This window comes from Homalodisca vitripennis, chromosome 4 (assembly GCF_021130785.1).
Source record: "Homalodisca vitripennis isolate AUS2020 chromosome 4, UT_GWSS_2.1, whole genome shotgun sequence".
In the NCBI taxonomy this organism is placed as follows: Eukaryota; Metazoa; Arthropoda; class Insecta; order Hemiptera; family Cicadellidae; genus Homalodisca; species Homalodisca vitripennis.
Genome location: NC_060210.1, coordinates 103,671,520 through 103,689,656, shown reverse-complemented (window position 1 = coordinate 103,689,656; position 18,137 = coordinate 103,671,520). Strand labels below are relative to the sequence as shown.

The 18,137-nt window shown below is 34.6% G+C and overlaps 1 protein-coding gene across 1 annotated transcript in view; it reads left to right on the top strand.

The window, feature by feature from the left end:
• The window catches only part of LOC124359857 (zinc finger protein 436-like), a 31,827-nt gene extending 13,690 nt beyond the window's left edge, over positions 1-18,137 (top strand). The window contains exons 4-9 of the mRNA XM_046812946.1: positions 82-221; positions 668-819; positions 1,573-1,770; positions 4,927-5,094; positions 10,921-11,113; positions 13,330-18,137. Of these exons, the coding sequence (XP_046668902.1) occupies positions 82-221; positions 668-819; positions 1,573-1,770; positions 4,927-5,094; positions 10,921-11,113; positions 13,330-13,674 (1,196 nt within the window). The 3' untranslated portion in view covers positions 13,675-18,137. The remainder of the gene's footprint in view (positions 1-81; positions 222-667; positions 820-1,572; positions 1,771-4,926; positions 5,095-10,920; positions 11,114-13,329) is intronic.

The following is an 18,137-nucleotide window of genomic DNA, read 5'->3' as shown; positions in this document are numbered from 1 at the left end:
TTGTAATTATTTATACATAATTTATTATATTATATTATAAGGATCAATGGTCAACTGAAACATTTGTAAATTTAATTACAGCAAGTATGCTGAAAAAGAAACGATCACCAGTGCGAAAACAGAAAAAATTGGAAGACTTAAGTGAGATGGAAGTGGAAGAGTTGATGTTAAAAGATAAACAGTGGCAGCATTATCGTTGGATCTGTTCGGATTGTTCACAGGTAACACTTTCTTTTGATATTAATTTGTGTTGAGTTATGGATACTAATTCATAATATACCAATAATACAAATTTTTATTGATTTTATGTTGTCAAATAATTGTTCTTATTCATTATAATGGTTTTATCTCAAATTTCAGTTTTACTTATGTATACAACCGCATTTTTCTTTAGAAAATATGAGTAGACGTATAAACAATGTACAAATGTGTAAGTTTTAAAATGCAAAAATATGAAGCAGAACATTATTTCCTGTATATTTAAAAACTATTTACACACAGAATATACTGCTTGTTTGTGTTCTTAGTAAGCTTTATTTAAACTAGAATTATATTTATTTATTCATGTTGGAAACGTTAAAAAGTTCTATTAATGTTAAACTCATCACTTGCACAGATATGTTTTGTTGTTGGATAAAATACTAAATATTCTGTAATTTTATTTTAGGAGTTTCTAAGTGTGGAGCTTTTGCGAGAGCATCATCAATTGATTCACAAGCAAAGTCCTCATTACATGTGTGCCCAGTGCTCCAAGGTCAGCACACAGTTCCAGGAGTTCTTTAGTCACATTAAGCGACACCGCAATGTTCTCAAGTACAGGTGATTGGTTATTAGATTTTCATTGTAGTTTATACCGTAAAGTAAATTATACTGACTCTGAAACATTCAAAGCTCCTGTCTTCTGGGAACTCTGGTCCACTGGCAGCTCCCGGTCATTGGGAGATCTCAAAACCTAAGAGCTCTTGGCTCCTGGGAGCTTTTGTTGTTTGGCAGCTTCCAGCTCCTGGTGGCTCCTGACTTCTGAGAAATTCGAGTTTCTATCAGACTTTGGAATCTTTCGGCCACTGAGAGCTCGAGCAACCTCTGACAGCTTCTGGTTTCTGGATTTTGTGACCTCTGGTAGCTCCCGGCATTTATAAGTTCCCAGCTTCTGATAGCGTCTTGGGAGGTTCCTGGACTTTAGCAACTTCTGACCTCTGGTAGCTCTGGCTCTCTGGGAGCTCCTACCCTTTTGTAATTCCTAGCTATTGGTGAGCCTCCAATTATACGTGCTTGTGGCCTCTGAAAGCTTCTGGCCTCAATCAGCGCTACTCTTATGACATCTGATGGCAAGCCCCTTATAGTTCTCAGCCTCTAGGAGCTAGTGGATAGGTAGCTTCCATGCAGAGATCACAGTCAATAATTGATTTTAGGCTCTAGGAGCATCTTGAGCACCAGACAGACACCACTGGGACGTAATTCTTAACCAATCTATCAGTAATGTACTTCAATTAAGTAACATAATAAACAATAATAAAGGGAAATATAAAAGTAAGCCAGATAACTTAATACTTATGGTGTAAATGTTACCAGCTGCGAGGAGTGTGGCAAGAGCTTCTCCAATAAGCGAGTGATGGACTCCCACTCGGCCTCTCACAGCAATGTTCGGCCATTCGTCTGTCAGGAATGCGGCAAGGCATTCCGACACCAAAACGCTCTCTTCATCCATACTCGATGTCATCTGCCCGAGAATGTAAAAAACAAGTACCTCTGTGATCAGTGCAATAAAAGGTATAAAATATCTCAACATTATATTTTGGTCTTGCTTTCCTGATAATATAGATTTAAAATTAAATTACAGATGGTCTAATTCAAAAAATTTGATTCCGATTCTAAAATTCTGGTCTAAAAGTTTTGATTCATGATTTAATTTACAACTGGCATTTAATCTCTATTATACTGGCAGGATTATTCTTTTCTTTCTTTGGTTCAATTTATAACACATATAACAGTAGAGTTTCAGTACTCATTTAATTTATTAACCCTTTGAATGCCACAAGGCAAAAAATTTAGTACAAAAGAAATGCACTAGCAACTATATTGCAAGTCATATGCGAAAAATGCCAGGGAATAATAAGAAGTATTACCGGGCTTCCGGAAAAAGAATATATTTTTTTTATTTTTCATACTATTTTTATGAAAGAGGTATCAAAATGTTTGTAAAAAATTGTATTACAATAAAATGTTACAAAACAAATGAAACAACATAAAATAATATTAGTTTTGGCATGTCAAAACCAAAAAATGTATAAAGCAATTTTTATTTTTTAGTTTTTATTTTTTTTGACAAATTAATAAGAAACAATTTTACCATGGGAAGAATTTTTTTAATATTCTTTATAACATTGTCAATGTGAAAAAAAATAATGGTTGACTTTTTTATATAATTACTATAGTTACATAACAATGCTTGAAATTATGTACATAATGAAAAAATCATTTTTCAGTACCGGTAACACAACACTAAAACAAAAATAATTAATGCATTACTTACATTTATCCTTTGGTTCTAAAGTATATCTAATATATGGTCTTCATATTTTCCCAAAAAATATGTACACACACACACACACACGCTCGCGTGCGTACGCGCACGCACGCACGCGCACGCACGCACGGGAGATATCAATTTAACAAAATCATTTTAGAGATCCTAACCTCAAAACGATGTATACACAACCATGTGACCGAACGTATTATTTTAGATATTACGCATACTATACGTAGCGAGTTGTTTACGCGCCAACGATGTTACGCGCCCGGTTGATCACCGCCAGCTGTTGTTGCTTCTATTATTCTGTGTTTTTTTATCTTCACGAATATAAAGTATTATGTGAACTATTATTTATCTATTGCAGGATAGTTAACAAATAAAACAATATTGGTCGTGAAAAGAATTCATGAAAAATAAAGCGTTAAAAATTACGATAACAGACGGCGACGACGGATCGTCGCCTGGCACTTTTCGCACAGTAAGTCGGCGACGATAGATCGTCGCCGTGGCACTTTTCGCAAGGGTTTTTGGCGACGATGTATCGTCGCCGTGGCATGCAAAGGGTTAAATATCTCACAGATGTCAATTTGTTACACTCTTGAGTTATAGAATGTTTTTATTTGAAACACGAAATGAATAACGAACTGTTTTAAAATCTGTTGTTAGTAAAATACTTGTGAAATGCTGAAAGAAAAATTAATTATGTAGAACATTTTAGTACAAATGTTTTTTTTTTTTACAAGGACAGCTGTAAAATTGTTGAAAAGTATTAAAAATATAATTACATTTAAAACATGGCAAAACTACATTGTATAAACAATAATATTAACCCCTTGAGTGCCGGAGCATCACTATTTGCGATCCTGCATTATATGCAAGAAGTGCCAGAATCGCTATTTGCGACTTCTGCAGTGATAAATACTATATTATATTTTATATAGCATTTATCTAAATTGGCTCAATGACTATACATACGCACTCCAAAGACTTCAACGTAACTTTTGATGAAGGTTTTGTTGCATTCTGGTTAGATTCTGATTTATACGGCAGTTGTAAAGAGAGTGCGAGTTTAGAATCGACAGCTACACGGACGAGCCATCACATGTTTTGTTTGCGCTGGTGTTTATTTCACAAACGATTGTAAATATTGAAAGTATTTAAGTGTAAATGGGTTTGTAGTGTTTGTATCTTCATATTATTTCGTTTGTGTATGTTGTTCTAGTCCGTGTGTAAATAGAACAATGACTGACTTGACCGTGAGTTATGGTGATCGTAAGCAGCTAGTACTTTACTAAATACATTTGTATAGTTTTTATGTTTTTTTGTGTTTGTTCAGTGATATTTATAAGCAATGAGTCGTAAAAACATTGCTGACAATGAAGACCTAGTATTGCAGGCATTAGATTTAAGCATTAGCAGTGTAGACAATACACAGAGTGTTAGGTTAGGTTAGAAAATTTCTAGTTTTGTATCGGTTCATATTTTCATATTTATTTTCCAAACTTTATTTATAAGTATCAAAAAAGTTTTTATATTTATTTTTGCAAAGAATTAAATGGAGTATAAGATAGAATAACTGAAAGTGAAAAAATAAAATATTTAAATAACACTAAGTTGTGTCAAAATAAAAAACAAAATGTTTTTGCTCATAAAGTTTTTGTTAACTTTTTTTTAATGGTATAAAAACGTTAAATAAGTAATCAATGTATTATATTTATAAAGAAAATATATTTGTCTATAAAAAAGCAAAAACCAAGACATTATACTAAAAAAATTTTTTTTATGAGTTTTTAACTATACTCTTGCAAAATTGGGCATTTTCGCTCGGCATTTTATGCATACCATATAGCAAAACGCTGGGGCACTCAAAGGGTTAAAATTATATAATATGTACATAGAATTTTCCATTATCTAAGTTTAAGTTGTTGCCTATGCAATGTGAACATGTCTGTTTAACAATGTAAGCTACATAAGGTCAACCTTCATTGTTTGACCTAATTTTGGCACTGGTATGCAATACACTATGAAAAAGTAAAATTGTGTTATATTGCTATTGATCTATTGCATTACTGTATGTTTAATGATGAATACAAATCTTGAATCAAGAAAATTATTACATTTCTCAGTATATTATTGAATAGTTGAAAAGTCTTTAACATGAATAAATGGATGCATTTGATAACATGCTTGAGCATTATGATTGATCTAGGTATTTACCTTGTATCTTATCCATGTGTTACATGAAATGATTTAGCAGTTGAATAAGAATATATACCATGGAAGTTCCTTTGTACAGTACCTATGTATGGGAAATCAGTCCCAATTCCTTTGTAGCCTAATGGTTTGTAGTTCTTTTTTTACAATATGAGATTGATTGTAAAATCTGTTTGTAGGTTCTCCACTAAACCTAACCTGGTGACTCACCAGCGTATCCACACAGGTATTCGCAACTTCACCTGTGAACAGTGTGGCAAAAGTTTTGTCCAGAAAGGCAACTTGGACGCTCACATGTTGACTCACTCACAGGACAAACCATTCAGTTGCGAGCTCTGCAACAAAGGGTTAGTTATACACTGTGTATTCTTGTTATTTTCAGTTAGTACTCTATATCATAAAATATTAAATCAGGATTTTGGATTGAAATGCACTTTAAACTATTTTACTGTCTAGACAAACTCATATGCTCAATATGCAAATTCATTTTCATTCTTTATAATATTTTCCGAATGAAGCAGTCTAGAACTTCTAGATACTTATAAAGATATTTTTTATTGTTTACGTATACGTTATAATTAATATCCCTGAATTTTACAAAAACGTTTTGTGATCATATTCTTTACATAAAAAAAAAACAAAAATTCCATCTTATACCTCTTTTTATTGTGTTTGTTTTTTATTTCTCATTCACGCTTAAATATAAACAATTTAATTTACATTCTCATATTTTTTCATAGTTATTTGTCTTATTAAGATCAAATCAAGAAGGAAACTGAAGGTTATAATTTTACCAACAACAAAAATGTGGCTGTTTTTAATGTGTGGTAAAAAGCAGAGTACTTTACTTTTGTTTTTTTCTCCTATAACTTTTTCTCCAAAATGAATCAAGGCAGCTTGAGCTTTCTAGACAATCTTTTATTTTATATTCTTTTTGTATGAGTGAGATGAAAAATAATTGAAGAAATGTGTCTTAACCCTTCGACGGACCGCGACGTACGCCGTACGTCTAGCATTTACCGCTGAACTCGGCCCGCTACGTACGCTGTACGCATCGCGCAGTCCGATCTTATAACGAATATATTTCGGTTATTTTTGGTGTAATACATTAGAGTTAGTTATACATCGTTGGAAAGAAGATGAAATGAACTATCGGTTTATCGATACCTATGTATCAAAAGCCGTTCAACATGTAGTTTATAGTCAATCAATCATTCTTTTTATTACAATATCATCAAGACATGTGATAGAGTCAAGGTACAAAATTAGCGATTTAAACTAAAGGCTTAATATTCTGCTTCAAATGTTCATGTTGTCCTGATGCAGTTGGTGTTTTCTATAAATTCTTGAAGAGTGTAGACAGGTCTCTCAAGCAGCCACCTCTTAAGTTCCTTCTTCAGCTCCAGTCCTGTCAGGTCTTCCCAGGGTTGGCGGGAGCAGGTTTTTCAGTCTTCGGCCAGCATATGTTGGTGTTTTCTCCTTAAGGGATGTGCGATGTATTGGCAGGATCATGCATTGTGACGCATGCCGGGTATCATAGGAGTGGAGGTCTCTTCCTGTAGGGGAACATTTGTTCTGTCGACGTGCAGTATGGCTTCCTGTATGTAGAGAGCCACCACAGTCATTATTCCTAGTGTTTTGAATGCTTTTCGGCAAGGGACTCCCGCGGCCCAAGGTCTGCAAGGGCCCTTATTGCTTTTTTTGAAGGATAAGTATTCGAGTTGACATTAGCAGCTGATGTTCCTCCCATATAAATGAGGCCATATCTGATATGGGCTTCTATTAGTGCATAATATGCTGTTTTTTGCTGCTTGGGGGCCACAATTTTGTTTGATCCTATCGCACAACGTAAATACCTGAGCTGATCTTCGTGCACATGCTGTCTACGTGGTGATTCCAGGAAAGCTTATCATCCAAGGTTAGCCCGAGAAAAAATTTCATATGTCTTTCCATCAGTACGCCTGGGGTCTCAAGAATTTCTTCTCTCTTCCTGCTGAAATTCATCTGGGATGTCTTGGAGGGGTTTACTGCTAGGTCATTTGCTTTACAGTATTGAAATGCTTTATTCAGAGCGGTTGCTGTGTCTGTGTAAAGATCATTTGCACTGGTGTTTTTGAGCAGTATCGTTGTATCGTCTGCATTACATTACTGTCATTGTATTCGGGTTCTGAATATAGCTAGCAAAATCGTTTGTCAGCAGTATGAATAAGACTGGTCCCAGGACGGATCCTTGGGGCACACCACGTGTCACTGGCAATGGGTTTGGAGCGGTGCTTGCTCGTGACACGGTTCTTGGTTTGTTGCAATTCTGTGACCTGCGTTCGCCCTTTCAGGTAGCTTATGAACCAGCTTTTTGACAAATGTCTTACTCCAAGGCCTTCTAGTTTTTCTGAGATTAATTCATGCCCTAGGCAGTCGAAGGCCTTGCTGTAGTCTAGAAATACAGCTGTGACAAAAATTTCCTTTGTCAATTTGTTCTACAAGAAACTCTACCAGGCTCACTATGGCAGAGGGTCGTTGACCTACCTCTTAAAAATCGTGTTGGCTCTCTGTTACAAGATGTTGGTGGTTGAGGTGGCTCATAAGTCTTCTCAGTGCTATTTTTTCGATTATTTTGGAGAATGTCGATATCAAAGAGATCGGTCTATAGTTTTGAGTTTCTGTCGTTTCTCCTTTTTTGTGCAGAGGGTTATACTTTGCTTATTTTGAGGTCTGAGGGAAAGTGACCATCTTGAAAGGACATTTATTTATTATGCCTGCCAGGGGGGGCTGTCAATTCATGTTTGAGGTGTTTCACCATCTTTGATGAGTAGTCATCGACACCACTTGAGGATTTGGATTTTAGGGAGTCAATTATATCTTCCACTTCTTTAGGGGTGGTTCTACTCAAAAGGAGCTCTTGATGGGTGTTTCCTAATGTTTGTAGGTTGATCACATCATTGACTTTCTCTGGTAAGTCCGAGTGTTGTTGAAGGGTGGTTTCTGCTATCTGGGTGAAAAGAATGTGTTCAGGTGTTCAGCCACCTCTGCGGGATCATGGTCATTTGATTGTTGATTTTCAGCTGTATTTTTGTATTCCTTTCTTTTTTCCCTCTTCTTTCTGAGTTTATTATCTGCCATAAGGCTTTTGATTTATTGTCGGACTGTTCGATGAATTCAGCTGTTGAAGTTTGTCTTAGGTTTCTCAGTTTCAGATCATAACTTTTCTTTTTGGTGATCACCTCTGCTCTGTCCGTATGTTGCCTGTTGTTTCATGTTTGTTCAACGCTCTGATGAAGTCTTCCCTGAGAGTTTTAAACTTCTTGATCATAGTACATGATATGCTTGTCTACTTTTCTGTATCTGTTGTTAGATTTTTTTCTAGGGCAATGTGTGTTCCAAAAGCTGCTTGTAGGATCGCATTGAATATGCTGTAAGCTGTCTCTGCATCAGTGCTTCTGGTGTACACTGTCCCAGTTCTGTTGTGCAAGGAGTGATTTAAGACGGTTTCAAGTTCCTTGTGCATAGATTTCTATTCACTGTGGCCCCTATACTGTTATCTTCAAGTTGAATGTTCACCCAGCACTGCTGTGCAGTGTGGTCTGACAGGCCTGTTTGAAAAAACTTCAGCGCCTGATGTTGGTCTGTGGGAGAGGTTAGAACATATGCAGTCAATTGATGTTGCTGACTCAGGGGTTACTCGAGTTGCGGGCAGGGCCAGCCTTCTTATATTGTGTGTGGTGAGTTCTTGTTCGAGGATTCTACTTTTTACATCTTGTTTTAGGTTATCAATATTGATGTCACCAATAATGATTGTGTACCTGTTGTGAGACTGGTTTTCCTCCAAGATACTTGACAAAATTTCCATTGCAGGTCCTATGTTGTCTCCCGGGGGGCGGTACAACCCAAGTATGTTTATGTTGTGGTTTCTAACCCTGATTCGGATCATCGCTACCTCACAGACGAGCTCCAGGCTGTGCTGTGACACATCAACGACTTCAACAGTGCTCATCTGAGGGACTCCGCAGAGTAAACGGCGACACCTCCCAGCCTGTGATTGGTTCTGCTATACTCCGTTTATGAGCGAGTATCCAGTGATATTTGTGTTCTCAAGTTCGCCTTGACTAAGACCGTGCTCCGTCAGGATCAGCTAGACTTGGGGATCTTTCACTGAGGATTATGGTTAAGTCTGTTAACCTTTTTTTGTTTAGTCCTCTTATGTTTTGATGAAGGATGGTCAATTTATTCAGTTTTTGTCCGTTCCTAATGTACTTTGGTTGGCTCTTTCATTTTCATTTCAGTGTGGAGTTTTGGTAGATTCTGCCTTTTTGGATGGTTTTGTGTCTTGCTTTTTTTGCTCCCATCACATCTAAAAAAATCAGTCAAGAGAGAGCCGGTTTTTTGTGCCTGCCTGTGGGGGCACACATATTTCGGGTGATGGTGTTGATGCATCAACAATGCTGGTTGGGCTGTTCACACTGTGGCAGATCAGCAGTTGGGCCGCCTTTCCCTGCATCGTTGCAGATGGATGCCTTCACTTGGTGCTCTCTCAGATAGTTGTTTAAGAAGTCCTCAGCACTCTCTGTAGGGCCACGAGTCTTGGCTGTCATTGGTGGGTTCCTCTTCAGGTTAGGTCTGGGGTCCTGAAAATTACTGTATGTTTTATAACTTTCGGACGACGGGTTGAGTTCATCAGGGCAAAATTTTTTATATTTTTGAGCTTGTAGTGAGATACTAAAAGTATTTCTTCTCAATGTCGGTGCTCTTTCTTCTTCCTCGAAGTGTGGCACCATGCTGTTGATTTATTACATGGTGGGGCATCGATTTCAGTTACCCTCGATAAAGTTTTTTGTCCGCTGGAGGTTGAGGATGTTCTTTATCATCCTGTTTTGCTTCGCCCTTGTCATTATCTATCTGCATGTTGAGAAGTTTCATTTCGAGTATTTGCATCTTTTTCTTCCAGTGTAAGCTGTGGCCTTTTTTTAGGAGGCCTACTTCCGTTATATGAGCATGGAGTGGACTAGCCATATTAGAGTTTGTGGCGGAATCAGTTTTTGTGATTCGGTCGGGTGGAGTGTTTTATATTCCTTTGTACTCATATATTCATCGGATAAGTGGGCTTTGTTTCTTAGTTTTAGCCGGAGGGCAGATAATTCTTCCTCTTGCCTACTTAACTTGACTTCATATTCCTGTAGTTTAAGTTCCTGTTTTTCGTCATGCTCCTCAAATATGGATTTTAAGTCACAGACAACGGTCTTTTTCTCCTTGGCCATTTGTGCCTCAAGCTCAGAAATAATTCGTTGAAGGTGTTCGTTTTTGGCAAGATGTTTGTTCTCCTCATACTCCAAATCTTCAATCTTTGCTTCCAAACCCTGTAGTCTGGCGGTCATTATGTTGTTTTGGTGTTTAAGAAGTTTGTTTTCTTCTAGTAGGGCCGAACCCAGCTTTGCTGCCATGGTTAGGCTATCTCTTTCGGTTTGAGGAGTATTATTTAGTAGATGTTGTTCTAGGCTTTGTACTGAATCATCCATTGCCGGTGTCTCAGTGTTACATTCATGGGCCTTGTTCGGCTCTGTTTGTAAACAGCTGCTGACATAGTAGTCAAAAAACATCGATCAAGGTGGCACGACTTTGCCTGCTGGCATGACGATGTTATTGTTTGTCTTTAGCTGTTTATTTGTTTGGTTATATTTACATACTATTTCATAATGTTACTTTTGAGTGTAATTTTAGCAATTATGTTGTTTGAAAGTGATTTTCACTGTGGTTTAGGACAAATCTGATTGTGAGTTTATACTCTTATGTGCATCAGTGAAGTGAAACAGTTTTAGATTTAGTTTTTAAAATTAGTTTGGATTATTGTTTAGGCCTAGGCCTGTTTTATTACTTTATTTCATAAGTTATGATGGGTATACTTATATTTTAGCAATACGATCACTTTTACAAGTATAGGCTTAACAGAAAATCATTTAATGTATGTATAGGTAATGTTTTCACAAAACTGTGAAAAACAAGAAATTAAGTGGACCACTTAGGGGGTGTTCAGTTCAAATTAAATAGTGCGTTGAAGGGTTAATACTCATAGAAAATCTAAGGCCACTTTTATAAGATTTGTTATTTTTAAGACAGTGAGTTTATTTTAATAACAGGAATTTGTGGAACAGATAATTATTGCAATGTTCTTGTTGCTGCAGGTTTAAGACTGCCATGCAGCTACGCAAGCACCATTCGGTACATACAGGAGCCAAACCACACCAATGTGATGTGTGTGGCCGATCATTTAGAGAGAGGGGAACACTGCGTGAACACTTGCGGATCCACACTGGAGCTATGCCCTTCACTTGCGAATATTGTGGCAAGGCATTTCGTTTTAAGGGCATTCTTACAGTAAGTCTCATTCATAAAAATAAATTGTACTAAAAATCTCTTTGGATTGATTCCAGAAAATAATTGTTATAGTTCCTTGCTTAGATCAAAGCTTTTGGCCTATAGTTTCCTGTGTCATCCTTTCTTTTTTGTGCAGGGGAATGACAAGCTATTTTTAGGATAGAGGGAAAAGATCCCTGAAGAAGTGATAAATTGGCTACATACTCAAGCGGTAAAAAGATTTCCTCTTTGCAAAATTTTACAATCCTAAAATTTTGTCTAGTCCTTCTGATGGCTTTAGCTTTAAAGAGTTGATTATCTTATTTAGCTCAAGCTCTTTAGTTGGTAAGAGTTCATTTAGACTTATATGGTAATTATATTTCGGGGAAACAGAAGTCACAGATATAGATCGATTTGAAACAAGCCAGCAGACTTCAAGGTATTTCAGCGGTGGTGGTGAAGTACTGATTAAAGTGGTGTTCCATTACCATACTATTCATGATGCTTTCTCCATTTACAGGCAAGTACTTTATTACAGAATGTTGACTTCTTGATGATTGCTGCTCACAATTGATATCGTCCCAAATATCCTTGCTTTTGTTGTCAGATGCCATAATACGATTGGCACTGGAAGTGCATCAAAGTTCTTTCAGTTTCAGGTCATAACTTTTCTTTAAGGTGTTTGCTCCTCCTTCTTACCACTTAAAAGATACTGTTTATTGGTCTCCAAGAATATCCTCTTTAATTCCCTGGCTTCTTCATCCCAGAATATCTTATTTTTGACCCTCTATTATTTTTTATAATTTTTTTAGTGATCTTCAATTTTCAATCTTGGCAGGTGAGATCAAGTATTGAAGTGAAATACCTTATAAAATTGTTATAGATCTCATTAATATCATTGGTGTTGAAGACGTTTTCTCATAATTCTAGAACTAAGTGACTTTAAATGGATTTAAATGTCATAAGTTGGTGTTTCTTCTACAGGAAATCATAGGTTTGTTAACTGAGGTAGGCAAACTTAGTGAGCACAATTGTCCAGTATACCAGTCTATCGGTATCACCTGCACTACTTGGTCTAGGCTTAAATTAGTACTCACTCTGTCGATAGAGGTAGCAGAGGTTGGGGTGATCCTAGTTGGAGGCAGTTTGAGTCTTTTTATGATAAAAGATGCTAACATTTCATTTAGCATACTCCTTACGGATGAATATTTTAAATCGTTAATGATTAGAATATATAAGTTAGTTGTTGGAAGTGAGTCAATAATGTCTGCAAAAATGTCTAGAAGTTGTTTGGAGATGGCTAAACAGTTTGTGGGTAGGCAATAGATTCCTAATATAAAAATTACCTTAGAATTACTAAGACTAATTTTTATTCCAGCAATTTCGCAAGTGAGGGATACGCTAACATTTTCATTTTTCAGATGTACAGTTTCATTCCTAAGGTTATTATTTCTGTAGATAACAACTCCACCTTTGATATGAGTTTCCCAACTACCAGTGAGAAATGTATGAGCTTTGTGTTTTTCATCTTTTCAGAACAGGTTCCATGTTCTGTTAAGACAATCTTCAGATCTTGTAGAAGATGATTCATTATTTCAATGTTGTTCTGTAATCTGTCAGTGTTTCAATGGAAAACAGTTAAATGTTTGTCACTTTTATATGGGATTGAGCTTTTCTTATGCCCCCTTTTTTTTCTGCTCGTCTATCTTTTAGTTATGCAAGATCGATTAGAAAGCCTGAAGAGTCAATTGTAGGCTGAGGGGTGAAGTGTAAAAATGTTTCAATTTGAGTTCTGTTACTAATGTATGTAGACAACTCACATCTTAGAGTTTTGTAGTTCATTAAAAAAAATGTTGTATTAAGCTCAATACTTGCCACTCCAATTGTCTGGGACCTGTTTTCCCTCTTAGAGATCTATTTTATTTTGATCTAAAATTACATATTTTGTAGGTTACTCTAAAGACATGTTTCTTTTATTATATTATGTTTTATATATGAGTTGTGTAGTTGTTTTTACTAATCGTAGTCAACTAATTAATTGCCACAATCCATCTTCTTATATTTGAACACAATAAAAATACATGTATTTATGTTCTTTTTGTCACATTATTTTAAGTTCACTAACGTGTGTATAGAAAATGAAATTTGAGACACAGTTATTTTGAAAACAAAAGATTTTGTGTGCTTTAGTGTTTTCTAGCAAATGTAATGGTAATTTATAAAGTGTATGTTTACAGACACATCGACGACAGCACACAGGAGAGCGTCCATATTCTTGCCTGGAGTGTCAGCATCATTTCACCAACTGGCCGAACTACAATAAGCACATGAAACGGAGGCATGGCATAAACACTAGCCGCCAGACTCGTGCCAAGCCCCCCACACTCAGCAACCCACCCCCACCCCTAGAGCCCCTGCCACTGTACGAGGAGTACGCCCCTGCACCCCTTCCACCCCCCACCACATACCACCCTCACCCCAACAGCTTCCCTGCCCCTACTCTGCAGCAGTTCTTCACATTCACCCAGCTGCCTGGACAACCACACCTCGACCCCACCCTCGATATGATGCAGCACAGGTAGTGATTGTCTCTCTCTCTCTCTCTCTGTCTATTATAATTAAATATAGTAACATTTCCTTTCAGTATACTTTGTGTTAATGGCAGATCATGTGCAAAATATTTTAGTTATTTAGTAATGTGATCACATTTTGTTGCTCACTAGTTTTTGTTTCAAAATATAATAAAATAATTAAACTGTATACTAAGTGTGTATTCAGAAATGTAATACAATTTAACTGACTAGTGAATCTCGTGATTTAAGTGCATGCACCAATGAATTTATTTTGACATTGTTTTATAAACCTTGAGTTCATAGAATGAAGGAAGCTTAAAGGTAAATACAGTTTGTTCAAGGCGTTTTTTAAGCATAAATTAACAACTACATAAATAAAATTGTAAAAAAATCATAAATTATTCATAGTTTGTTGGAACATGATTTCATTGTTGATTGTATATTTTTGGTCAGTCTTTTTTCAAATCAGTTAAAATTATGTGGATGAGTAACTGTTATTTGTCATACTGTTAAGCAACTCACACAAAAAAAGTTTGTACAGAAAGAAAGTACTATTTTTCAATTTATACATTAAGTACTGTGACATGATTTGGCATAATAAGTCTGGTATCAATGACATGGATATATTTGATTGAATCTCAGTGTCCAAACGTGTTTTATTTGTTTTATTGTTTTCTTGTTATTTTTTAATATTCCATTAGTCTCCATTTTATTGTATTTGTATTTATGTTTACAATTCTTGTTATTCAGGTATATATAAAAGGAATGTAGCTATATTGTTGTCAACAACAATACCAGTGGCTTATTTATATAATAATGTTTTATTTGTGTTACACACAGTGCTCTTTCTAGAACTAAAAGTGGCAGAACTGTTACCTCCTAGCGGTATGGAATACAGTACAACCTTGTAACCTTGTTTGTCTAGATTAATTGGGGCTAAATGTGATCCAGATAAATAAACATTCTGATAACAGGGAATACAGTTAATACAGAATATATAGATTGCAGATGATAAGAAGTTTATTTATTACACATACAGCAGTAGCCAAAAAGGAGCTAGTTTATTATTGTTTTATTAATAATGATTAATTATAGAGAAAATAAATAAAGTAAACCAGTTAAGGGAAATTTTAATTGTGTTATAAAAAAAACTGTCAGTGTTTTTTGTTTTATTTTGGTACACTTTTTCTGAGCAATACGTTTCAAGGTCATCATTTGTGCTGTAAAGTTTAACCACGGTTTAAGGTCTAGGTCTAAGGTCTAACTCTGCTGTGAAATCAGAATGAATCACAACATCTGATTTTCTCGATATCAGAATTTTTCTCACTGTCCTTTGTTACCATTTTAGAACATACTGCTGCTACAATTGTCATCTACAAGAAGATTCCGTTGTCGGTCTAAAGCCAATCATTTAAATCTTGCAAATTTATAATAAAGTTCATGAAGGACTTTTACAACTTTGTTCATTTGTTATTATTTTGTATGTATTATTTTGAACACCGAGCATGTATTCACAAAAAATCAAATTACACTGAAAATTCAACAAAAATTATTTGTTGTTCTAAAAATTCTACTTTATCCATTCTGTAAAACTGATTGGATAAATCCGGAGATACGGATAGTAAAGTCTGTATAAACAAGGTTGTACTGTACATCCAGAGGAAAGTTGGTCTGGGCAAATTTTAAAAATATGAGGCCTTAGACAGTGTTTTTATTCATTTCTGTGGTGATGAGGAGAGTAAAGAAAGGTGAAGGATATCTTATTTTATCAGAATAAGTTAAGATTATATAAAAAGATTTTTTAACAAAATTTTGAGGACAAACCAAAAGTGTTTATTTTTTTACTTTAGAGAAACCAGAACACCATTCCAGTGTATTCCGCTTCACATTAAGCATTGTGTAGAGCAAACTTTTGGTAGTACTGGTGTTGGAACACAATTATGTGCCGGCTTGTTAACTACTCAAACTAGCAAGAAACGTAAAAGTAATAAATTTTATAATTCAAAAGTTGTGGAGGCTTTTGTAGAACTCTTAATTTCTGTAGAATTTGATTATATATTTTCTTTTGTTTTAATATGCACTAATATCTACAAGAGCTACAGATAAAGTCACTTTTGTTCTCATGTAGCGAAGGAAGTAGCAAGAGGAGTTTCACCTTATTTGTACTTATGTACAAAATATATATGTACCTCTAGCTGTGTTAGTGTTGAGATTGTGGAGTTTTCGATGAGTCTGTAGTGTTACAATCTTTGATGTTAGAATTTTCGATGTACGTAAATAGTTGTTACAATTGGGGAAATACCTGTAGATTGAGAAGTTGTTGAGGTCATTCCCTTTATATTAAAAACATCATACTATAGCTATTATTCTTAAAGAAATTATGTTTTCACCAAATTTATTATAACTAGTGAGTGATGCATTAAAATAAAGGGAAAATGTCTATGGGTTTTTTGTTGAGAGGATTCATTTATATAGCTACATATCACCGCCCGTTTCTTTATCGCCATCAAGAATATTTTTTTCTACATTTTTAACATCACATGTTACTGAAATCACTGTTAATTTTGTGAATAACTTGAGTAAAGATGAATGAAATGTCATAAAATATCAACTTTGAATATTTTACGACAAAATGAAATTATTTCACATACTTCACATTTAGTAGTGGGAGATCTATTTGTGTACAAACAAATGAATGCTACAGATGAATTAGAAACAACACAATGTTTTCTCTGACACATCTATAATTGAGCATTGGCGTAACTAAGTGGGCATTTAGGGGATATAATCCTCCCCCAAAACCCTAAAGAATTTTAAGCATATTTGTATGTGTTCAAACCTCCAAATTGTTTTAAATACAGCAGTTAAATGTTTTACTTTGAATAAGGCCTATCCAGTATGTTTAAATTTAGATTTGATATGATTTATTTTTTACCCTTGGTGTGATGTTCTCTTAAATCAGATTCATCCCTCCCCAAAACCAAGCCATACTTACACAACTACATACAAGTGAGTATAAACATCACTTGTTACTTTCTTTCTCTGCAGAGCTTTTATATGCAATATTATTAGGTTATTTTAATGTCTAGTGTCTAGGTTAAAAAATAATAATAATTTGTTCAACACCAAATGTGCCCATACCCTTTGTGTATTACGTGTCATTATTATAGTGGTCTGTGAGATTGTGAATGTCCCAATTTGGCCCTGACACGGAAAATGTAGCATGTTTTTTTTTTTTTTTTTAGTATCCTCACATTATTATTCTTGTACTTGTATTGTATTAGTAAAACAAGTCTTGCTGTATGAGGAAATTATTTCACTCAACTTTGAATGTCTTCCAATCATCAAGGAAGAAAAACTTGAATGGTATATTTTATCAAGCATTAGTTTGTATTGGTTGGCCTGGTTAAGTAATATACTTAGTGCTATAAGTAAAGACATATTATCTGGTTGAAATTAAGACTTAATTAAGAAAAAGTTCCAAAGTACCTGTCACTATAATTATTTTGTTTAAATGTAGTTTTGTGTAACCAATTTTTAGTTAACCAAATAAAACTTCTCTATTGTTTGTTTAGTTCCTTTCATCAAATCTTGCCATGAATTTATTTCAACTGTTAAAATTTTGTATTAAACGTTGTTTGATTTTGTTTTGTTAGAGTGCATCTAAATATGATTTAAGTTATCCATAAGATCTTGTGAATAGTTTTCACAACATACTATCGGTATTAAATTTTGTGCATCAAATATTAGGAAGTAGTTTTTTAAATGGAACGGCTGAATGCAATGGCCAACACATTATATAATAATGGAGTGAATGTTGCATTGTAATGCATATGAACAAAGTATTGTATTACATTACATTGCATAGAGCCTTAATGTTAACTCTGTATAATATGAGATAAAGTGGTCATGAATAATTTTTTAATAGTTTGTTTTTCATATGTTATTTTCTGATTGTATTTGAGAATTCTTTTATAATTTAAGGTTAAGTATTATTTTGTATTTTGCATATCATTACTTTATTTATATTTACAGATTTTTGTAAAATAAAACAAAGTAAATTACATTATTATGTTTAAATCGTGTATACTTAATATTAAGTCGTTTTAAACTTGTATTATTTATTTTTATTTTGTACTCAGTTATTCTTGGTGTTGTGCATATTTAATAACTTATTAATGAGCAAGGTAGTGATAGGTTTTATAGCCATATTAATTACTATTTAATCATATTAAAAGAGGAAAATGACCGGTACTTTAATTTTGATCATAAATAATAGTTAAATTAGTGACCTCCATTATTCAAGTCAATTATAGAATGCTATTAGTTTTGTATTCTTAAGTAATCTGTGTATTGTTCTCTATATATTTTGATCTGAATTCTGTGATATCTGTTCAAAACTTAACAGTATTATTTATTAAAAATAAGTTTTGAATTTAATTTTATTATTTGATAAAAAATTTGATATTGTA